Source organism: Phyllostomus hastatus, unplaced genomic scaffold (genome assembly GCF_019186645.2).
Source record: "Phyllostomus hastatus isolate PE091 unplaced genomic scaffold, TTU_PhHast_1.1 phas_contig_29, whole genome shotgun sequence".
Lineage (NCBI taxonomy): Eukaryota > Metazoa > Chordata > Mammalia > Chiroptera > Phyllostomidae > Phyllostomus > Phyllostomus hastatus.
The window spans coordinates 40,004,141-40,028,854 of NW_025333835.1; the positions used below are offsets into that span (position 1 = coordinate 40,004,141).

Genomic DNA, 24,714 nt, shown 5'->3' on the forward strand with positions numbered 1-24,714 from the left:
AAATAATGTCACGACTTGGGAGCCCTTATCTCAAAATGTGTTTGGGTGAAAAAGGCCTTCAAATGTAATTTTTTTTTTTCCCAAAGACGAATGTGAAAAGTTTTGTGTGAGTCTTTAAAACAGAAAATGTGCCGTCTATCTGAGGCTGACAAGTGTCACGAGCCAGGTCCCCTCGGCACACGATTCGGGGTCTCTTTTAGAAAACCCGGCTGCAAATCCGTTCGTGGGTGCTGTCAACACAGTCATCACGGGGACAATGGCCTCCACGCACAAACATGAAAAGCGCTGAGACAGCCGCCTTCCAACGGAGTGTCCCCTCTCGTTCTCTTGTTGCTGGCATACTTGCTGTTCCCAAAACATCCCTGTGTGTGACATACTAGATGCTGTCACTTTACAGAGAAAAACAGGAAATCCTTCCCCAATGCTGGGACCCTGCCGGGTGGACCCTGAGGGTAACTCCCACGAAAAAGCAGGTATTTAAAAATAAAGTTTCTATTGGGGGCTCATGTATATCGTCTCCCTCCTCCACGTTTTAAAGGTAGCCATATTTTGTGTCGTTGTAGTTTATGTACTCTAAAAAAATCACATTTCTTGGTGAAATTACAAACAGCCAGAAGGCCCTTCTCGCTCCCAGGCTACCTTGGCAGCTGCCCTTGGTGGGGGACCCAAGGCAGGAGGTTGGTGGCTGCCAAGAAGACAAGAGAGTCACTAGAGTCGACCACCTGGAGGCTCCGACTCGTTAGGAAAGCGGAAAGCACATGCCGGGGCGCAGGCCGACCCTGACGGCAATGAGACCAGACAGAGCGAGAGGGGTCACCCTCGCCCACCACTGTCCTGCCGTGAGGACATCGGAGGGAGAGGACCAGCCACACCGGCCAAGCCTGGGGTCTGTCACCACGGAACCGGGCACAGCGTGTGGACAACGACACTGCAGAGTGTGCACACGGCTGTCATCGACCCAGGTGGCCCTGCCGCCATCAGCAGCACGCCAGGACAGACGGGGGTGGGGGCGGGGGCATCCTGCAGCATTGTTCTTTAGTAACACTGGCCAGTGCTCAGTTTAAAAAAATAAATACATAAAAATAAATAAAGATTGCCCGAAGGATAAGTGGAAAGTCATTTCACTTTCTACTGCTTGACTGTCCTCCTCAAATAAGCCAATTAATTCCTTTCCCCGTGACCCTCTTAATGTAATGTATTCAATAAAGGGTGTGTCATTATCAGCAACTGTCCACTAAAATAGTCTTAGCTTCATGGCCGGAAGTGCTAGAAACTGAACACTGAAAACGGGCTTCCTGTGTATAAAACCTTTATTTGGCCTTTCCTTTTCTCATCTGTTGCCAAGTTTCATAAGACCCTCTGCCCGCCAGCAGAGGGGCAGACGGCGGCCGGCTCGCGGTGCGGGTCGGGCAGGGAGCCGCCAGGACTGAACGAGGCTCGAGGGGCCCTTGTGCACAGGCTAGGCCTGCGGAGGGGGCCGATCTCAGCTCTCTGTTCTGGGGCTCGCTGCTGATCCCAGAAAAATCGCTCCACCTCTCTCCATCCTGGCTGCCTCATCTGGGAAATGAGACAATGACTTACCTCATAGGAACTAATGAATGGCTACAGACTGCGCGTTGGAAACCCCCCCGAGTTAAGTGCTGGGTGTGGTTATGGTGCTGCTCGGAGAGGAGAAGTGGCCCCTTAGCCCACGGAAGGCAGCAGCCTCGCCCCGCTTGCACGGTGAGAACACAGCAGGCATCTGGGAGGAGGCCCTTTGGTGGATCTTTCGACACTGTCTCCACAGAGCCCCCCGCAGTTGTAGCGGGGGCACGTCCAACCCAGCGAATGTGAAAACCCGGGAGGCAGGAGGGCCGTGGAGAGACCTCGGAAGCAGCGGAGCCCCGGCCGGCCGGTGACTCTGAGCAGTTACTGAGGCTCTCCTGCCATTTGTCAGAAAGGGGCAACGCCAACACAGAGTGGTCTGTGAGGATTAAAGGGGACAATGCTGTACAAGTTCAAGGTCGGGGCCAGAGGATGCTAGACCAGTGAGTGTTCGGTTTCTTGTCCCTCTTCCCGTCCTTCTCTTGGGTTTGGTTCATTATAAGTTCTCTAATATAGGCTGAAGGTGTATGGGGTATTTAAGGTGTAAGTTGTCAATAAAACCACCATCATGGGATTAGAGCTTATTAAACGTGGTAGGACCATAAAGCTCCCCCGCATGGATAACAGGGAGCATTTTTGCTAACATCATATTCACAAGGAATGCATTACTCAGTACGTGGAATTCTGGCTCAATCAGTTCATTCTCCCTGAACTGTACAGCCCAAGTTCAGTGCCAGTAACTCTCAAACTAATCTTTAAAACAGGGCTGACTTTGGTGCACATGCTGGCATGTGTATTATCAAAGTTAAAGAGTATTGGAGAGTTAGAGAGGACTTTTGCTTTTAAGATAATGAAAATGGATTTTTTCTCTCTACACTCTCTCAGAAACCACCTTAAACAGCTAGGATATTGTGAATTTTTTTTTAAAGCCCATCTTTGAAGAAATCAGGAGTCACCTGAAATCCCAAATGGCAAAGTATTCGGAAGAGTTGCCGTATGCAGCTGAATCCAACGGGGCTGCGACAAGACAGCGAGAGGGCACCGACAGGGGCACACCTCGGTGATAGACGGAGAGCACAGCTCTCCAACCAGCTGGCAAATCCCAAGAAGGGTGTGTCTGAGAGGAACCACAGAGCATCGCCATCTCTCCCTGAAGCCCGCACAGTGGTAAGGCCCGAGGAGAGGAGAGACCCTAAAATGCAATGAGCACCGTAACCACCCATCTTCGCAGCTAGGGAGCAGGGCCAGCTAAATGGCCCTGCTCAGCTAAACATTGAGAACATACATTCTCAATGTTTCTCTTGCTCACATGCGCACACACTCGCATATTCTTCTTCTGAACCACAAGGAGCTTCCTCGCCGAGTAGAGAGAATTCTCTTTAGCCTAAAATAATGCCCTAGCCACAACTCTCCTGCAAACATATGGTCTAGGAAAAACTCACTTAATTCAAAGGTCAATAGTAGGACCTTTTATAATAATAATGCAAAAGTACTAGTACAGGATCTACAAAATACAAAAAAAAATGTGAGGAAAAGGACCACGACAAGCACATGACTGACGAATACTTACTGAACAAGTGAAAATTATGACAAATATATGTAATACAGTCAAAGAAAATACAGCAGAAGAACCAGTCTGTGGACAGCTGAGACCTGGCGGTAGAGGGGAACGCGGCACAGCAACGGAAACAGTGAAGTATGAGCTGACAGAGGCCAACGGTGAAATGGAAGAGAAAAAGGAAAACACCCAAGCAGTGAAAGTTGTCCTGAAGGCAGCACAAAGGAGATTAGCCACCGCTGGGGGAGGGGGGTGGGGGGAGGGGGCGGGGGAGGGGAGAACAGAATGAGACGTGGAGGAGAGGATTGAGAAAGCATGCAAAATAACTGGAAATTAATACAAGACCAAGGAGGAAATAGCTTTATAAAACAAAGGACAGATAACATACACATGATACAGAAGAGAATCAAATAAAAACTTCAAAGATATAATTCAAGTAAACGTCCAGAAATAAAAGAAGACTCGCATCTAGAGACCAAAAGTGCGCTGATATCGTGGGAAAGATCAAATTATGTCTGACTGGGCCACAGACTTCCCCACGTGAACGAACAATGCCGAAGACCTCGGAGCAAAGATGACCCGGAAATTTTACAGCCGGAGAACTTAAATGAGAAATGTAGCAGACACACATTCCATATATATATGTTAAGCCAAGGGTTCCAACTCCAATGAACCCTGTAATTTACCTTTAAGAAGGTAAAGTACATTGATTTCCAACTTTTATTATTTTTACTGCCACCTTAATATTAGCTAACCACATTTCACCTTACACTGAGACTCAGTAGAAACTCACTATCTATACCTGTACTTATCCATACTGAAAGGAGTTTCACAAAATATTTACCGGGACTAGGAAGGATCCATTGTTATTTTTCTCCCATTCCCTTCTTTCCTGTTTCGTTTCTTAAAGCACCCTGGTCGCCACTGACTAAACGGGTCTCACAGCCCCACTGATGGGTCACAACCCAGAGTTTAGCCAACGCAGACATGGAGAAATTCGTATTTAAAACAAGTGACACAATAGAGATTCAAGTATTTTTAAAGATTTGAAGGCGAAGAGAAGAAAACCAAACAACTAAAACTTGGTGGTAAAACAAAGAGAGGGAAGATGTGTCATTGTCACGGTTTGTCAGGGGAGTCAAATAATAATAAAGACATAAAGTGGACCTGAAAGAATAAAAAATATATAGAGCAATATGCAAGAACCCCAAAATTACAGGTCACACATTTAAAGCTTAAAAAAAACCCCACTAAAAACTGAAAGTATAACGAACATGACAGAACAAAGAACATACCTGTAATCTCAATTAATGTAAATGGACTAAACTCGTCCGTTTAAAAAACGGCTAAGATTCGACGTCAGAACTAAGCCCAACTACATGCCACTCTCAGAAGGTGCATCTACAGTCTGATATCTTTAAAGACATCCCTGGAAAATGGAAGAAAGTGACAGCAGGGGACTCAGTTTTACTTTTAAACCAGCTTGGATTCGGGGCCAGGAACATTAAATGAATCAAAGAAAGGCACTTTAAAATAGTAGAATTTTTTTTTAAAAAAGCAGAAAATAGAATTCATAGTGAGCCCTGGCTGGTGTGGCCCAGTGGACTGAGTACCAGCCTGCGAGGCAAAGGGTCACTGGTTCAATTTCCAGTCTAGCGCACATGCCTGGGTTGTGGGCCAGGTCCCCAGCAGAGGGTGCGTGAGAGGCAACCACGCATTAAGTAGATCTAATTAAAGTTATTAAACGCTTTTCCCTAAACAGACAGTAGTTCCTCTTTTTAAATGTCTGAAGAATAGTCACAAAAATTGCTTATATGCGAGGACACAAAAAGTATTAATATTGTACACACTGTTTCTGAATGGAAATAGGACAGACAACATTTTTTTGCTCACAAGGCAATGGAAGTCAACACTGATGAGGAAAATAAAACACAAACATAAAAGCCCCCATGCACCAGGAAATTTTAGAGACCTTCTCAAATAATTCTCGGGCCAAACAGGAAATCAAAACCAAGTTTCAGAATGTCTATATAAAAACTTGACTAAGACAAAAGCACTATACACCAGAACCTAAAAGATATAACTGGAACAATATTCAAAGAGCAGTTTATAGCCTTGAAATATTTATATTAACAAACAAGAAAAAAACAGAAGCAAATGTATTCAAGAAGTAAATGACAATAAAATAAACCACAGAAAGAAGGAATGAATAAAGATAAACACAGAACTGATAAACTGTAAGACAGCACACGAAATCAAGTAAATCCGAGAGCTCCTTCTTTGGGGAAAAAACATAAAACTCTAAACAGTTAATTAGAAGGAAACAATGGGGAGTAGGGTGGGAGAAAGCATAAATACCATATTTTGCCACGTATGGTGTGCACTTTTTTGCCCAAATTTTTGAGGGAAAAATGAGGATGTGCATTATACACGGGTAGTACCTGAAATACCTTGTATCTGTTCTTGTGTTTTGTAATTATTTGTTACATACATTTTCTCGTACCATAATATGTTCAAAAATAAATGCTAAAATTCCTTTATAATATGCAAAAAGAGTATCTAAATGTAAATAAGTACATACAAAATTGAATTAAAAAATTAAAACGGAACATTTTTTTCCCTGGAAGTTTGGGCCAAAAATGTGGGTGCGCGTTACACCTGGCAACGTACAGTACTAAGTAGCCATGGAAAAGATGAGATAACTATATGCGTGGGTATAACCTGACATCTAATATTAAATTTTAAAAAATAGAGAACAGCATATCATCTGTACTTCAAAGCCCGAGTGTCCGCACATGCGCAGAGAAACACCAGTGGGCAGTCCCTGGTGCCAGGGCTCCGTTCCGGGCAGGCGCCATGAGGGTGACAGTGGCAGGGTGACATTTTTAAAAACTAACTAAAAAGTAAAGATTTTAGATTTTGTAACATTCAATGCACTATTGGTTAAAAAGCTAATTGTTATACATAAATGTCAATCATTTAGAGTCTCTAAAGCTACTTAGAAGACTTTTGATTCGTCTTTCGTGATGACAGAGGGGACAGAGTCCAATGCGCAGCCTTAAAAAAAAGACCCAACTTTTCTCATCGACAGGTAGCCTTCCTCTACATTCGGGAAATGCTCCATCTTCTCCCAAGCACTCGGGCGTGCCTTCTCTGGCCCGGTCCTGGGAGGACAGGGCGAAGAAGCAGGGCCGCTGAGGCCAGAGACGCTGGGCGACCTCTCAGCCCATCGGGCTCCTCCGCGAGTGGCCCTTTCACTATTCCGGCTGGTCCAGGCGCCTAGAATCTAGGGCCTCGGCGTTTTGCAACTTTGGGGTTGCATCTGGTAACGTCAGGAAGAGATAAAGCAGCACCTCTGTCACACGCTGGGAACAAAGGGGACACTCCTCAGTGCAGGTGTGCTTTGTCAGGTGAGAGAGTGAATGACAGGCCTTCACTCTTTGTTACAGGCTGACCTGTGTCCCCTCGAAATGTACGTGAGGACGCCCTGACCCTCCAATGCCTCAAATGTCTCTGTATTTGGACATAGGGTCCGTTAGGTTAAAACGAGGTCACACCACTGGGCCCTAAACTAATATGACAGGGGTCCTTACAAGAGGAGGAGGTCAGGGCACAGACACATGGAGAGTAAAACGCATGTGAAGACACGAAGAGAGCCAGCCATTAACAAGCCAGGGAAGCCAGTGGCCTCCGGCTTCCAGAGCGGTGAGGAAATGAACTTCTGTGGTTTCATCGACTTACCCCGTGGCACTCCACTATCGCAGCCCTGGCAAACTAACGACAGGCCCTTCCAAGTTTTGTCTCCAAAAGGCACTTTCTCTACAATGCCATGATCGTGAGTGATTCGGCGCCCACACCAACATTTTCACAGGAGCACCTACGTGGTCCAGAAAACATGACTTCGGAGTAACTTTTCCCAGGTGTTGCGTTTTCTTTTCACGTGAATGAATTCCAATCTGTCAGAGCGAAAAGCTTGCTGATTTAGCTAACAATCCTCCTGGTGTCAGTTTGGAATGACGCACTGCTAGCTGAGGCTCGCACGTGTAGTTGACAGCCTAGTGGTGCGTCTCCCAAGGGGACCGAGCATGTGCAGAAAGAATGCCAAGACGGTGTTTGACCGGGAGTGAAAACCAAGACATGTATTTCTTCACGTCTTTGCGTAGGGGTACCTGCACCAGTGCAGGACCGAAATCCAAGAGTCAGAGTCCCCGCTACCCTGGGGGCTTGAGGGGCTGGCCCCACCTTGGACACCACGAGAGACAAGGAGCAGCCTTTTCACACCGGACACGGCACGCAGAGCCTGGGGCCACAGCCAACAACTCCCTGCCGCTTTCCACCGCCCGGCGCTGTGACCCCATCTCCTCACCCCTGAAGTGGGATAAGAACCACCGCGAGGATGAAGTGAAATCGCGCGTGTGAGAACCACGGGAAATAAATTGTCAGAAACAACACAAATGTAATTTACCATTAGCACTGTTCACTTAGGTCAAAGATTACTGGACCAGGAATCACAAGGTTCCTAATAACGCCATGACCTATGTGCTTTTCTGTGTGTATGTTGCAGTTGAATGAAAACATTTACTGAAAGAACAAGTTCTATTGATAATTCTGTGTTTAATAAAAACTAGTGTAGCACTAGTTTGTGTGTGTGTGTGTATATATATATATATGGCACCACCTTCCTTCTAAGGGGCTTTAGCTTTCTCATCTGCAAAATAAGAGTGCTGAACTAGTATTATCTAGGCCTACCTAAAATTCTATGATCTTTTGTCATCACTTAACACCTTGGTAATATATAACAAATGTTAAAATGGAGACTCTGACGCCTAGGGGGGACCCACCTCTTTGATGTACGATGCCTGATGCCAGAGAACAAAAGGGTTTGTGGGATCCCTGGCTGTCTCCGTGACCAGGTGATTCAGGGGATCCCGAAGGACCCATCAGGTCTCAGAAGGGAAGCTCTGACTGGGAGACGATGTGGCACAGGAGAGCTCTGTGTGGGTACCAGGAATGAAAAACAGCCGTCCGGGGGTAGCTGCCCCATACCCCCACACCACGTGAGTACTCGGGAAAAGCTCAGAACACAGATGTCGTCATCCCCAAACCTAGGGAGTTCCGTTCTGCCAAGGATTCGGGGAGCTACAAAACCCCGGGCGACTTCCTCTCCTTCTCGGAGTCTCAGCCCCGCCAGCAGGCACGACAGCGGCACTCGGGTGGCAGGGCCTCACCCCGCCCGCTCACTGTGGTCACCGCTCAGCGTGGGCACTGCGTCTCTCTGCTCTTCTCCATTTCTGGTTAACACTGTCAACGACCACAGCCTGCCTACCATTTTCCCTGGTAGCTCTTTCTGGATCTAACAAACAATAGTCCGCGCTTTTGTCCCCAGAAGTTTCCCATCTCCCAGATGTACCCCGACAGCATTTGCACCTCAAACGCGCCAAGCACCCGTTCGAATGAACTGCAATGGTTCTATGAAATGGGAGGGAGTGCTCTGTGCTGCGTGAGACGCTGAGCCAGGAGCGTCCCAACACAGGAAAAGCCCAACCCGAAACCTGTCTCAGGCACGCGTGCGCACGCACACACCCTACGCCCCGGCCCCACTCAGCCCCACTCACTACGTCTGCCGGTCCTCGGCAGACCTGACTTCAGCCTGGGACGTGTTGTTACGGCTGAGCCACGAAGCTGTGTCTCCGGAGGCTTGTAATTGAAAAGGGCGCCGAGTGCTCGTTAGCGTAGCCCGCGGTGCCAGGTTGCGTGCGAGGAGGCATCCCGGGAGACGGAGTCTAATTACAGCTCCCCACGGTGCGCTCACCTGTTTGGCTGTTTCGGTGAGGGCAGCGGCTTCTGCTTTGCCCAGTTGCTGCACCATCTTGTAAAATAAGCTCTCCGTATTCTGCAGCAAAACATAGGGCTCATCATATTCTTTCAGTCTTCCTGAATCCAAAACCTGTTCATCAGCAGAAAGAGCCCATTAGCACACAATGTTCTGCAGTCACGTATTATAACTCAGACAATATTTCGGAAAGCGGCGGGAGAGGGAGAACAGAGAGGGTCTATTTGGGTGGCAGACCCGGCGGGTGTTTAAATGGTTTGATTACCCCATTTGACTAGGTAGACAAAGGCCTAACCCGACCTTTTATTATTATAATGCCATAGGAAAGGGAGAAACCGGGAGTTTTAGGCTGTGATTACGGGCACTCAGCAGTCCTGCGGCATTTTTATGCTCTGCCTTTTGGGTTGTTTTCATTAGTTAGTGTGTTTAGCTCCCAGACTCTGAGCTTTGAGGGCCATTTCTTCATATATGCAGAGTTGGGAAGTTTCTTGACTTAAGAAAATCAAACTCAATTTATCTGAAAAGGGAGATGACGTCACACAGGCCAGAAGGCAGCGACCTGACAGCAGACTGGTTGCCGAGCCGGCTCGATGGACCCTGAGCAGCATTTGGAGACGTAACCCCCGGAGCCCCCGGCCACCAAGAGGAAGGCGCATCCTGAAGGTGGCTCTGGTCGCAGTTTATTATTCTGAGAGTGAGAGGCTGGCCGAGGCGCAGCTACCTGAGCGGCCTTGGCGTAATGACTCGACACAGGAGAACTCTCCAGAAATCCAGTTTTCTCTCTGGATAAGACTAAAGAAGCAACTGAGAAACTGAGCTCCAAATTCCAGTGACCGTGGCCCACGGAGCGCGCGGGGGCAGCCCCACCTGAACGGCCGAGGGTCCGACTACCTGTTTCCTGTTCCCATAGTTATCCAGCCCCCCCTCCAGCTTCTCTGTCCCCCCCTCCCCCCGCAGCTGCCACCTCCCAGCCGCTCTACCGCTCACACTGTGCCCACCAGAAACTGAGCAGGGGAGGAAGGGGCTCTTCACTCCGCATCTCTACTCAGGAGGGCCTTGGGTAATGGCTTCAGAGAGGGGGAGAAAAGAGTTTGACACAAGTGGCTCCGAGGAGGTACCCAGGAAAGCGCTTCGGCGGTGAATGAAGTGGCACTTAGTTCTTTATTCAGGCCGCACGTAGAGTGAATGTGTCTTAGCAGAATATGCTGAGACTCTAAGCAGGGCACAGGCTGTTTTTCCACATGGAGGAATTAGAGGTCATTCTGGCCCGTGGTACTTTCCTTACAAAATTAATTTTTTATGTATTTACTTGTAGAGAGAGGGGGAGAGAGGGACAGAAACATCAACTGACTGTGTCTGGTACATGCCCTGTGCCCCGACCCGGGACCAAGCCCGCAGCCCAGGCACGTGGCCTGACCAGGAGTCGAACCCGCGACCTTCGCTTTGTGGGATGACGCGGAACCAACTGAACCACACCAGTCGGGGCTGCCCTGTGGTATTTCATGGGAAACATTTATTAAGTGTCTCTTACAAAGGGCATTTTCCTGTTGCTCTTCTGTTTACCACTGGGAATCACTGCTAAGGGCAGCTTTCTCAAAAGCGTGCAGGGGTAATTGAATCTGTCGCATCCACGTAATAATTAAGATGTCCTATAATTTGGCGTGACAATTTAGATGCCCTGGATGTGTAATTTACTTAAGCATAGCATTATAGAGAATAACCACTCCTCTTGAGGTGGAGGAAAAAAACGCAGTTTTAAAACACACATCTCTCTCATGCCCAAGGCTCAGTAAATAAGTGAACCGAATGACTTCATACAATGAAAAACTTTACATTCTGCAAAAGCAACAAGTGAACTTAAAAAAAAAAACAAAACAACACTTCACACACACACCGGTGGTGGAAAAGGCGTTCCCTGGCTATACAGACGTCACATAATTTTTAGAAGAGTTATAACTGATATTTCCTCCTTGTCTGACTTCCTATGTCATCAAAGTTGAGTGAGTAGCAAATCTTTCCATTTTCTTGCATATTGTCTGAAAACACAGGGATGCTTCTGAGACAGGCCTCCTCAGAACCAGCCAGTGTGCACAACGGCAGAACCAGGGAAAAAGGCACACACCCACAAAGCAGTAAGATTGACAACACAAATGACAGGAAGAGCATTTCGGTCAGAATCTTTGGAGCCTCATACGTATCAGCAATTTAATGGCCGTGTACCATGTGCCCCGAGGCGGGTTTTCAACTTTGCAGTGGGACACAGAATGGTGGAGATTTGTTATAAGCTTGGTGATTGAATTTTAACTCCTGCAAGAAATGCTTTGAAAAGTGTAAAGCAAATTATGCCTCTAATGCTCTTTTGATATGCATTAAAACAAAATACTGTATCTTAAAAATGAACCGCTCTAGTGTAGCCCTAAACGGAGGCGTGTGCAAGACCTGCGGGACGAGAAGCCCTGGTACACACACGCAACGTCACAAAGAGCACGGCTGACTGAAGACCAGGAAGATCACTCATAAGAGAACAGCAGTGAATGTGAAAAGAAAAACAAACGCAGGCACGGGTTGAGCATGTGCTGTGCCGCATGCTTTCCAGTCATCGCTGTTCATTCTCAAAGTAGACAAACACCACGGAATTTCCCTTCCCCCTCTCTTCCTTCACTCCTTCTTCCCTCCCTTCCCCCTGCCCTCTCGCCCCTCTCCCTTCCACCCACCCAGTAAGTGTTAAGTGAGTCCGTAATACCAGGGCACTGTTTTGGGAACAGGGCGCTCAAAGATGAGCGTGAGAAAAGCTCACAGCCAGAGATGAAGGCCCAGGTGCCGTTAAGGTACATCACTGGTCAAGGCTGCAGAATGAGCAGATGGCAGAGCTGGGATTTGAACCCAGGTCTGAACCTGTTTTCTTTCCTTTCCATGGGAGTGCCCAGGGAAAGACACTGTTTCTTATCAAAAGTAAAATATGTATTTATTTTTGGTATCAGAAGTACAATAAGGGAGATGAGAATTTTAACATTCAATTTTCTCAGAAACCTTTCCACATGGATACTATCTTATATTAACTTTGCATAATTTAAGAAAATATACCTATAAACATAAGCATTTCCCCTATCCGCTTTCCACTGCAATTTTATTATACTCAGGGCCCAGATGATTTACCATGTGCCTGGTATATACTCACAGAAAAAGAAAACTGATTTTATTAAACTATCAGGATTCATCAAGAGCAAGTGACACATGGCCAAACACATTTAAGGAAAATTTAAGCAACCTTTCATTAATCCCTGAATTTATTTGGCAAACACTGACTGCATACTTAGCTGCATGCGTGGCATTAAGCTAGCTTGCTGTGGGAGGGGCAGAGATGGGGAGGTCACAGCCTCTGCCTTTAGGGAGCCTACATCGAAGGAAGAGAGAAAAAAATCCTCAGGTGTCTGTAGTGCAAGGAAAAAAGCACAACAAGAAGCAGGAAAGCTGCCAAAGAGATGACTTCGGGCCAGAGGTTCTGAGGATAAGCTCCAGGAAGGACAGCAGTGACCTGGGCCGTGAAGAGCAGAGAGACTTGAAGACATGGACAGAAGGGTGGGTGGGCAGTGGTCGTCCTAGACACAGGGAAGAACGTGGACCAAGGGGGCTGGAGGTGACCAGTAAACCCCATAAGGGCAGGGTTTCGTGGTTTTCCTCGTTCCCGGTGGCATCTCTGGGCCCTGGCGTTGTTATGTGACGAGTAATGGGCACCCAGGGCGTGCTGGCCAGAAGTTGCATACAGAGCAAACTCAATTCAGGGCATGGCGGGGTGACGGCCCAGTGGTGCAGTTTGGCAAGAATACAGGACAAGGGCAAGGATGGACATAGTGTGGCTGTCTGAAGCAGCACAGTACAGGGACTATAGGGCGAGGGATGCAGACTCGGAGGACCACATGCCTCAGGCTGATGGCCACGGGCAGGCGGGAAGGGAACCGTGAGGGAGAGACAGACGAGGGTGGAGGATGGAGACAGAGACTCCTTGATATCAAGTCGCTGGGAAAGAGGAAGGAGGGAAGTCAGCGCTGTGGAGGCGAACTGCAGAAGCTGGGGGAGGTGCCCTGGGTGCGGCAGAGACGAGGCCGGGAACAGCCCTCTCCCTACTTCGCCTCTGCCTTGCTGCTTCGAGCAAAGATTCCAGGCCTTTCGGAACAAGTAAGCATAATGCAACTATCTGTTTCCTTTCTGTACAGATACAGAGGTATAACGTTGAGTTTCTATTTTCACCTCCTTTCTGCCTGTAAGAAAAGGCTCCTGAAATCTCCTGCTGTGTCTCCAGTCTTCCCGTCACCCGAGTGGCACTGGACTAAACCACACACTCGTGGCGGCGTGGCAGCAGCCCCTCGGCCCCGGGGATCTCTCCAGGAACACCAGCCCCGGACTGCCTGCCGCTCTCCGGCAGGTTAAGGAAAAACACATTATGGTGGATGAGTCAGTGCGTTACATAAGCTAAATGAACATGTGTTTATCAGGCCGGTGTATCTGCAAATATTCCAAGCAGCTGTCCTAGATATAGAAATTAAATGGGCCCATTGCAAAACAGTTTAATCCACTTTAATTGGCAGGATGCCCTCAGTGATAGTGGGGGCGGCTGCGGGGAGAGGCGGAGGGCAGTGCAGGGCGGAGGAAGCGCCTGGTGATGGGAAAGAGGCACCCGGAACAGCTTTCCACGTGGGGACGCGCCACCGAGGGCGATCCCCCTGGGCACCAGGCGGGGCAGGGCGGGGCGGGGGAGGATCTGGGGGTCAGAGGCCGGCTTCTGGCTGCCAGGGGGCGAAGAGGCACAGGGACGGTCGCCTGCACGCTGAGTCCCTTAGCTGGTAAAAGAGGGGCCTGTGATTTTCTCGGAGGCAAGACGGTGTGGCAAGTTTTACGCAACACCCTTTCTTAGGTCTGGACATGGAAGTCACGCTTCTCACCTGAGGAGGGTGCAGACGGGGTCACAGTGACCCCCACGGCGGCTGCCCTCACGCTCCTGCTAGCCCCTGCCAGCCCTTCCCCCGTACAGTATTTTCCCCCCCAGACTGCGCTTTCCGTGTTCATGTTAGTTATTCTGCTCTCTCTGAAAACGTGAATAAAATCTCCTGGTCTATTTTTGAAGGGCCTTTTCTCTTCTGCCACGTTCTTACTGTGGCCATGTCGGCTTATTCAAGAAAAGTGCCAGAAAGATGAAAATTAGAATTTCAGTAAAACTCGAACTAGCTCCGAGTTGTTTTTGTCCTTTTCCAGGTGGGTGTGTTACACAGTTTCTAGTTTTGATTTCCATGGGGAAAACGACTACAAAAGAGGTTTGTGCCCTGGCTGGCATAGCTCAGTGGATTGAGCGTGGGCTGCGAACCAAAGCATCGCAGGTTCGATTCCCAGTCAGGGCACATGCCTGGGTTGCAGGCCATAACCCCCAGCAACCGCATATTGATGTTTCTCTCTATCTCCCTCCCTTCCCGCTCTAAAAATAAATAAATAAAATCTTAAAAAAAATTTTTACCTCTTAAAAAAAAAAAAAGAGGTTTGCGTCTGGGGAGAGAGGTAAAGGTCATAAAACCGCAAGATGCCCTGTGAGCGGAAGACGTGGAATGTGAGTCTCTGAGCCCCGGTTCCGGTTCTCTGGGATTCATTCCCAGAGGATCCTCTAACTCCCGGCAGTGAAAACGTTGAGCACGGCAACGCCATCGGGAGCACGGCTGCAGGCTTGCACGGGCTTCTTCTGCTCAAGCGACCGGGGAGAATGCCGGGGTTATAGGGAGTGCAGGGGGTTGGAGGAAAGAGCTGTGCTCTTGGCTGGAACCAGGTCACAAGCCACCAGCTCATCCTGAACACAGTAGCGAAGAGGCCGTCTTGAACGCAGCGAGAGTGCTGCGTGTTAGGAGAAAGAGGATTTCTAACGCGTCTGTCTTGCTCCGCTGTTTTGTGGCGACCGAGCAAACAAGGGAGATTAAATTAGCTGTCATTACAACTACATCATGTTTAATAAAGTTAAAGTTGAGAGAACATCTTTGTAAAACAGAATTCTAAGCCTAATACATTAATGACGCCTAATGAACCAAAACTGGGTAAATCCCTTTGGAGAGACGACACATAAACAAAGCTATTAATCAGGTCACAGTTGTTTCCCAACAAGGCTTTTGTTTGGTTTACTTACAGTAAACAAAACCATATCCATCCCTCTTTGTGCCGAAGTATTCACGAGGGCAACGCAATGTAATTATGACACCTTAAGCACTTGCAATTACACGACTTTAGGATGACAACACTGCTGGTTATGCCCTCCATTAGCATCTGTCACTTCCCCAGCCACTCCAGGCTGGCCACCCGCCCTCCGAAGCATTAGGCTTTGTAGCCAACCGACTCGTCTTATGTCCTTAAACCTTTCAAAACAACAGAAAAGACAGATCACTTGTTTCTTGGAAAGGAAATAGGTATTTCTAAAGAAAGCAAGAAGAACAAATTGCTCAAAAATCAGAGGTTCCAGAAAGAACATTATCCGTGGTGCTTCGCCCTACCGGGAGCCAGTCGGTACTCACAATTCCAGAATGCAGCCGAGGGTTTACACCCGGGGTGGGCAGGGCAGAGGGACCAATCCCTCAACTCTGAAGCTAGGGAGAGGGTGTCCTGAGTCCCTCAAGTCTGAAGCTAGGGAGAGGGTGTCTTGAGTCCCCCAGGGTCTAATCCGGCCATCGCCTATAAAGGAGTCGGCCACAGGGGCCGGCTCTGAGCAAAGTGCAAATCAGTGGCCACAATGACATCTCCTGCTGGGAGCCCCACCCCCCACCCCCCGTACACACAACCTGTGCATCACCGAGGGCCCTGTGGCCAGAGAGAGTCCTAAACGAAAGGTCTTCCATGACTGGAGTCAGGAGTGGGACGGAGGGCTGCTCGGTGAAACGCAAGGGCCACCCCAGAAACCAAGATCAGTCGTCGCGAAGGTCACATGCTCTGAAGGGAGAGCCCTTGCGTGTCCCGTCTCCAAATCGGCTTCTCCCTCATTCCGACCCGCTGGCCCTGCGCCTGGACCTCACCTCCGGTTCCTCTCGCGTGCCTCGTATCCCACATCCAGTCCGTCACGCAGTCTGCCTGGTCCCGGCCCGTCACCCACCCCAAGGCCAACCCCTTCCCCATCTCCACCGCGGGCACCTCCCTCTAGGCCACCGACATGCAGTGCGGGGAGAGGGCCCAGCTGTCAAAGGGGGAGTGAGCAGCGCCTCTGGAGAACCAAACGATGAACAGAGGGTCTAACTACAGAGAGGAAGGCGGGCCGAGGCTGGACAGGCAGGGAGGGGCTGGGCTATAAATCACTCCGTAAAACTAGGTTGAGGACTGGAACACACGCTGATCAAGACAGAGAAACGGAAGGTTCTTGAAATTTACTAGGAGACACTCATAACCACAGTATTACACAAATGGACATACTTTGATAACAACAACAAAGCCGACAGGTGAAGAATCTGTGGGTCGAGTTCTGATGGACAAGTTTTAGGAATGACCAGCAAAGAAGTCTGCCCAAGTCTGTCCTTCCTTCCTGCTTCCCTAACCCACCACGCGTCCCACGGACGGTGTTTCTAAGTACCAAATAATAAACGGAAGTGGCTACCATCAGTATTGTAATACTAAAAACAAAAATAAATAAATGTATATGGTACATTTAGGAGCGGAGATTTAATTTGAAGAGACCCCCCACCCAGCTGAGCTGGAGATGAAGCCATCTTTCTGCCACCGTGTCCAAAGCCTGACAGTGATGGGAACACCACGGCGTCATTCATGTACTGCGGGAGAAGGGTGTTCCGGAGGACAGCCTGAGAAATACCAGGCCAGAGGGGGAAGAACAAAGGGACAGGTGCAAAAGCAGACACCAAAGGTTCTTTTCGGGGTGCCATTCAGGATCACAGAATGAGGGGTGCTGGATGTTACACCATGTTTCTGGAATTTAATAGGTCTCTGGGCTTAATGCTGGGACTTCACATGGCTGCTCACAAAAGTCTGTTAGAGCGGCCTGTCTCCTGCGGTGACGCTCCAGTCCAGATGACCAGCTGCACTGCTCGGGGCTGAGAACATCCTTTTGGCCCTGACTGGGGTCACTCGGTTGGGCGTCAACCCGCACAGCGAAAGGTCGCTGGTATGATTCCAGCCAGGGCACGTGCATGCCTGGGTTGCACTTTTGGGCCCCCAGGTGGGGTGCGTACAAGAGGCGACCGATCGATGTTTCTCTTCCTCTCTTTCTCCCTCCCTTCTCCTCTCTCCAAAAATAAATATCTTTTCAAAAAGACAACATCCTTTCGGTTGGCAGCCCCCCACTCCTCCACCACCAGACCTCACTCCTCCACACGTCCAACTCTGGGGAGTGACCAGGCGACAGGGACCCCTTCAACGCCGACAGTCCAGTATCTTCTCAATGTCCCCACTGATGACCCAGTCAACGATGCGTGTGAGGTAGGGTGGGAGGTGGCACTCCAGAAACCGCCCAGGAATTCAAAAAGAGACAGCTCCATGACCACAGGCATAAAGCAGTTTAGATACTAACACTCGTTTATTACTGATCACTGAGCCGGGTTTGTACGCAGCATAAGGACCACCAGCTAACTTCACCTGTTGCCTCTCCGGCACGCTGCAGGCCTTCCTTATCAATGTGCTTCTTCACTACCAACCAGCGCACCACCGGGCACTGGTATCCGGTGACAACACGTAGATGAGAATCTGTGCGTCGCCCCAGGCTAAGGTTAGCCTGCAAATAGCTTACGTTCTTTGGGCTTGTCTGCAGCCCAAGGTTTTCCCTTTGAGGGATGATTTCCTTTTCATTTTATAAGGACACATTCTGAGATCTACTGAATATGAGCAAGTGACAGGGGAAAAAAGAAAGAGAAGGGAGGGAGAGAGGGAGAGAAAAAAGGAAGGGAGGGATGAAGGAAGTACAACTAAGGAAAGGAAAGTCCGAATTACTAAGGAAGAAAGAGCCAGTCACACTGGGAAGAAGGCAGTAAACATATCACAGTAAACATATCCAGAGACCGAAGCTCGGAGCCTGCCACAGTGCAGGGCTGGGATCTACCGTGGAAAGGACTGGCTGGCCCTCTGCTCGGTTCTGCCAGCAGGGGCATGAGCAGGGGACCAAAGGTGGGGAAGAGAATACACGGCCCACCGATGTTCTGCCCCTCAGGCCAACATCCCCGCAGCTGCAGGACCTGGCCCCAGCCCCCACCTCCCATCGGCTTACTGACAACCAGCCTCCAGCGCTCCTTGCTACACAAACGTGACCCGCAGCCGTGACCCCCGGCCCTTCAGGCGCTCTCCCCTCAGCTCCTCGGTCTGGAGATCCGTCCTCGGGCGGAGCAGCTGCTTTCTAGAATTATCACCCGGGTATGTGCTTTCCCTCTTCCAGCCCCCCAATACCACAGCTCAAGTGTCCTATATTAAATCCCTTCCGTTGAAATACATTGCTTTCCTGACTAAGCCCTCTCTTCCCCAAGACTCCCCCCCTTTGAGGACACAGCTTGCAAACAACATCCCGACGGCGGAGAGGTTCCGCAGCCGCACGCGACGGCCCCCTGGCAGCCCAAACGGAATGCGAAATTTTTGATTAAGGGAATCCAAAATGCTGAAACAATGGTGAAACACAGCATAAATGACTATGTTTTGTCACGATGTAATATGAAGCTATATTGAAATACTTTCACGGGTGGCCATCTTAGACAAAAATGACAACATGAATAAGCTCAGTGGATATATTATTCAATAGCACATTCTGAATATGTAGCTAAGGATGCGAGTTATCGTCAAGAATGGGAGGAAAAATTAACAGAAAATTAACTTACTGTAGGTTTTTACCCAGCTTAACAAGAAAAGATAAGTTGAGAAAACGAACACAGACAGAAACAACCGGAATCCCACCGGTGGAGGTCTCACCATGATCTTGTCGCTGTCGATGATGGTGTTCAGCCTGTGTGCAATGGTCAGCACGGTGCACTGGGCAAATTTCTCGCGGATCTTTTTTTGAATTAGCTCATCAGTTCTAGAATCAAAGAAGCTGAACTTAGTTCGGTAAAGACAGACTTAAGACTTAAAGAGATCATACGACACTTTTATAGTGGTTTTAAAAATCAGTACCTTAAGCAAGAGCTTGTTCTTTAAAATCTAAGTAGAAAGTAAGTCTATTTGGAAATTTACTATTTTTTCATTAAAAAATGAAAGATATCCTTCCCTTCAAATGGCTTAAAACTAGGAGGAGCTGAATTGAGGAATCTAGCATTCTTAGGGTGCTTAATAACGTCATCAACACCATATGACACGTTTTGGTTTCTCCCTCTGCTTGCCAGAATTAACATTATCAAGGAGTATCCTCAGGGCAAAGAGAGCGCTTAGAAAAACGTCTCGCCATCAAGAAATGGGTCTCATTTTATCACATTCGAAATGCGGATTCCAGGGTATGGGGAACTGAGCTCTGTACCTTAGATCCACATTTGCGGTCGCTTCGTCAATGATCAGTATCCGATTCTTCCTGAGAATAGCCCTGGCAAGGCACACCAGCTGCCTCTGTCCGACGCTGAAGTTCGATCCGGATTCTGCTAATTCCGTGTCCATTTTACCGGGGAGCTCTTCGATGGCTTCTTTAAGCTGCACCTGCAGATACGGAACGAAGAACGTTGTTTCCCTGAGCAAACTGCTATGGAAGCAGACATCAGGGCTTTGAACTCCCTGGAACTTCCTCTGCACCTTGTGACTATGGCCACGTGGCAGGGACAGTTACTTCCCATTAGTGCTCACGGAGAAAGGCGGTTGGGTCGACTCAGGACAGAAATGCCCTGACCTGAGAGCACAAACTTAATGGGGGTCAGGATTCTTCTCGGCCACCACGATTAGGCACCGCCTGCTCAGGTCCTGTCAATTTCATTAAGACGTACACAATATGCTAAATAAAATTCTTCCTAAGGTAAAGGACAGACAATGTTTAAATGTTCCTTTTTAAGTTTTCGCCAACATTTAACTTCAGGCATTTACAGACACAAAAACGTAGGCCAGTGATCGCCTAGGGAGGGCGAACTGTACATGGACACAGGGAACTTTGGGGGATGAGAAAAATGTTCCCGAACGGGATGGCTGTGACGGCTACAGAACTAGACACATTCACCAGGACCCTGAGTCACACGTACAAGGCGGGAACGTTCTGGTGCGGGAACCATTCCTCCATGGATAAAGATGGTGCGATCCCCGCCGTGCTCCCACCCCTGATGCGACACTCACCAGGAACCCTTCCCAGGGATCCATGGGGAAGTCTCTCGAGAAACTAAGGTGTTTCTCCCAACGCAGTCTGAGCAGAGGAGTTAAAAGGCTCCTGTGACTGAATCAAGTTTCCCAAAATACACTTTGCATAGGAGTTGGTACACTGAAGGAAAAATGAGTATTTTCAATCACGGCAGGAAGCATGGCTCTCTAAAGATACACGTTACATGTGTACCCATGTCGCCAATGTTCCCCTAGGTAGTGAACAAAGTCAGTTAAACCACAAAGCCCCGCCCCATGACCTGCAAATGCTGGCGACTGCACGTATACTGACGCTACCGAGTTAATTACATGTTGTGAATTACCTCTTTTAAGGCATTCCACAGCTCCTCGTCCGTGTGCTCATTAAAGGGATCCAGATTTTTCCTCATTGTTCCGGTGAATAAAACAGGCTCCTAAACACCACAAAAAACAGGGAACTTTATTATTGCCGCCTCCTTCCCGCTGACGCCAATGGTCACCTTCAGAACGGAATGAGAAGTCAGAAGACCAAAATTCACTATAATCACGAGTTACAAGGTTGCGAATGCTTGTTTACAGAACAATCCCTCTATCACTAACGATTTCCCCCTGTACAGGGCACAGTCCAAAGCATCATGTGGACCACAGGGCACTAACAAGAGAGACTGCTGAAGTGCGTCCTCTTAAGGAGAAAATGAGAGAAGGTCGGTCTGATTTTCAAAAATGCCTTTCTGGTAGTCATATTTGCTCAAACAGAAAAAAAAAACCCAAAGATATAATTATTTGAGGAAGTTTACAGCAAGAGAACTATGTAAATTAATTGTCGATCCTGGCGTGATGCTGGAAAAATACCAAGAGCATGACCAGTTGAAATTTGTGCCTCCAAGCAAAATTGTTAAAAACTTGCACCTTTGCCCTGAGGAGCTGAGTAAACTAGGGTATTTCCTCCATCGGTTCAGCCATCTTCCAGGATTGGGAATCCCTTCACATGTTTGAACAGGACAACCAGTTTTTCACCCCAAGAGCGTGTCCGTTAGTGGGGCCACTGGCACCCCCACTCTCGCGGGGACTGCCTCTGAGTGGTGGCAGCTCATCCCCACGTTACCTCGTCTGCACATCAGGTTACCAGACCCTCAGAACCCCGTTACTGACTGCGAGGGCCGGAAAACCTGAAACCCAGTGTGCCTGCCGTGCGTCCCACGGAAACTGTTTCCGTTTCCACGGCTCTCCCTATTGGTCTGCTCCGGGAGAAACCACAGTGCAATCACTCCTGAAACACAGGCCTCCTTCTGGATTTCCGGAGAGGATCTCGCCCCGGAGCTTAGGAAGGCTGTTTACGTCCCCCTCCAGGAGGCCGTGCTGGCTCCGAGAGCATGGGCGGCCGCACAGAGCCCGACCGGCTGCCTTCACGGAGGGTGGTGGACCCGTGAGACGCTCAGCTACGCGAACAAGAGGAGACGGGTCCTTTCCACCAGTGCTGGGCTCAAGGGGACGGCGGGCCTCGGATGCTGGCCTGGCCCTGGGGCTGGCCCGGCCCTCTTCCCGTCTCAAACGCCTGAAGGACTGAGAAGGCAGACTTGTCTCTAGCTGTGAGGAAGAAACGCCACTCAGAGAGCCCTCATACCCTCTTCCTTCCCTACTGGCTCTGCTTCAAGACAGGTGCGGGGAGGGAGAAACGGCAGCAGAAGACAGATGGAGCGCCAGCAAAAGGCATGCATCCCTAAGCAAAATCCCACAGTAAAAAAGACGTGACAGAGGGCATCTGACTCGCACAAAGTTGATAAAGCGGCCAGTATGCCCCCAAAGCCCTGAAAATGCCTGCTCACGAGTCACTGCAAGATGACTGAACTGAACTGAAAAAATCCAGAGACCCAAATTTAAGGCCTCCCTTAAACTACCAACATTCAGGGTCAGAGACTAAACCATCTAAGCAAGGGTAAGAGTTCCCTGTCCGGTATAACCATCCTTGAACTTCAGATTTAAAGGAAAAAAGAAACTTCTACTCCACGTGACTGTCAGCGCTGAGATTCCAGCAACCCAGGCGATTCCCCTTCCTCTCGTTGTTCTCAGGAGATTTATGGAGACCGCGTGGCCAGGGCAGGGGGTGGGCAGCTGGTGCCTGTCACTCCTCGCTCTTCTCTGCCTCTCCTCCTGCTTTCTCGCAGTGCTCTGAACTATCAGCGGCACTCTGCTCTGTACTCTACTCTGTACTCTACTCTGTACTCTGCTCTGCTGAATCTATCTACACACTGGGAGATTCCTTGAGGATTGCTGTCTGCAGAGAGACAGGGGCCGAGAAAGGGCAGGTTAAGGAATGAGCGTTGAGCCTCCTGGGCAAAGTGACAGAGGGTCTCTTCGCTTACATTAAAGACAGGACGGGACGGGTTCTCTGCCCGTCTCTGATGATGTGACCCGGAAACCTGTTCCTTCACAGAGAAAATTCGTCCTTGGTAAGAGGTCTAGGGTTTCATCAAGTGTCCACCTGGCTTTTCAAGTACACTCTAGAGAGGAACTGCCAAAGTGAACTATTAAAAAAATTGCTTTGGTTTATTTTTTTATTTTCTACATGATTTATTGTAAGGTGATCAATGTTCAATAAAATAGCAGTTTTCATCAGTTGCTCCAATTCATGTCTTCTTGACCCACTTTTTTTGTTGTTTTTTTCTTTCCAACATGTCGCATGCCACACCTGAGGCAGCAGAGGATTTTTAAAAGACGGACCTTCCTTCCTTCGAAAAGCGAAGACGGGACTCGCGGCCTGGCACTAGGACGTCGGGAACAGCGGTTCTGGTAGCTCAGGGGAACAGGCTCGGGGACGCACGTCTGAGGCCCAGTCGCCGATCTCACGATCAGGGCCACTCTCTCTCACACCCCCACCTTCTTCTCCGGAGTGAACGAGCTCCGTGAAGCGGATGAACCTCTCCGGGGGCGGGGGATTCAAGGGGGGCCTGTGCGGGCAGCGGAGCTGCTCACAGGGGTCCTGCCCAAGGCCCGCAGCCGCTGACGCTGAGCCTGACACCGAGACCTCAGGTGCTCTGTGGGCAGTACGGGGGTCCTGCTGAGCGTCACCAAGTAAGGTGATGCGCAGATAAGGGTCCAATTAATTATCATTTCTGATAGATAGATATTATTATTTAAAGTTCCCACCTCCAAGCAATGAAGTTAATAAACTAACCTTATAAATAAGCGTTGTAGAAATGTTAGCAGACAGAACATTTTAGTGTAGATGTTTATGGTAGGACCCACCACCTTCAATGAAAATGTACACTAAATTTATTAGCCAAAGTACCGTATTTTTTTTTCCTGAAGGTACACAATTAAACCTCATTTAATACGAGTTAGCTGGCACGGCACAGTCAGAGAAACAAACGCTCGTGTTCAATGCAGTATTTTAAATGGAGCATTCATATCGAGCCTGTTTTTCCTCTTGGTTTAAAGCGCAGCTCTCTTTATTTTCACCCTTTGTACCATATTCAGCAGTAATTTTTTCCTTTGTTTCCAACACAAGTGCATATTAGGTAGGAGCCTGACCCCCCAGCGGCCACTCTGAATCGAGGCACTGAGTGCAGTGAACTGATAATCCCTCAACCCAACTGCACGGCCGAGAACGACAGTCTTCCTCGACCTTTTGCACGCTGGCCTGGAAGACAAGCCTCTCATTATCCCAGAAAGAAACCCTACCCACTAACCTCCAGACACTTAAACCGACCCGGGGCCGAGACAAAAACACGGACAAGGGGTTACCGACCAGGCAGATAACGCTCCGCACTTCACCCTCACGTCTCCGCCCGGAACCGAACCAGAAGCTGCCCTCTACTAAACTACGGCCTCCGGAGTGGCCCCCGCCACTGCCAGTCCAGGGGCACCTCTCCGTTTCCAGTCTGAGGGCCTTCGTTAAGGGCAGCTCATCTCCCGGTTTCAAGAACGGAATCTTGGGTTCCCTTTTTTTTTTTTTTTTTTAATCCTGTAGCCTCTGAATGAACCGATCATCACCCATATTCAGAAGAAAAGAACATTGTTCGCCAACAAAGGAAAAAGAATTTAAGTCGTGTAAAGTCCCCTTTCGGCACAGAAAGGTCAGGGGCTGTGGAGCAGCTCCGTGGGCTCCCGTGAAGGCTTCGGGGCGGAAACAAAGGCCCCGCCGCATTAGGCTGGGGTCCAGCTGTATTCCTTTCCCAGTAACAGCACACCCACCTCTCCTCTCTGTGAGTTTTGTTCCCGACTAGAAAAGAAAGAAGGAAGGGAAAGAACACCAGGTAATGAAGAAGGAGTCTTAAAGGGCCGGCACTGGCTGACCTTTTTCAGTCGGCTGAAGACCGCCTGGGCCAGGGAAAGACCGCGAGAGCAGGGTGGGCTGTTTGAAACACCTTTTATTTGATTTTGAAAGTTTAATGAATATTTTTTTAAAGATTTTATTTATTTATTTTTTAGAGAGGGAAGGGAGGGAGAAAGAGAAGGAGAGAAACATCAATGTGCGGTTGCTGGGGGT

At 49.0% G+C, this 24,714-nt stretch overlaps 1 protein-coding gene across 2 annotated transcripts in view; it reads right to left on the minus strand.

Annotated features, from left to right (window-relative positions):
- The window catches only part of ABCC4 (ATP binding cassette subfamily C member 4), a 208,919-nt gene that overhangs the window by 2,672 nt on the left and 181,533 nt on the right, over positions 1–24,714 (minus strand). For both annotated transcript variants that reach the window (XM_045838973.1, XM_045838974.1), the window contains 4 exons: positions 20,570–20,659; positions 19,432–19,604; positions 18,891–18,996; positions 8,955–9,089 (listed from right to left, as the gene is read on the minus strand). In XM_045838973.1, coding sequence (XP_045694929.1) covers positions 8,955–9,089; positions 18,891–18,996; positions 19,432–19,604; positions 20,570–20,659 — 504 coding nt within the window. The remainder of the gene's footprint in view (positions 1–8,954; positions 9,090–18,890; positions 18,997–19,431; positions 19,605–20,569; positions 20,660–24,714) is intronic.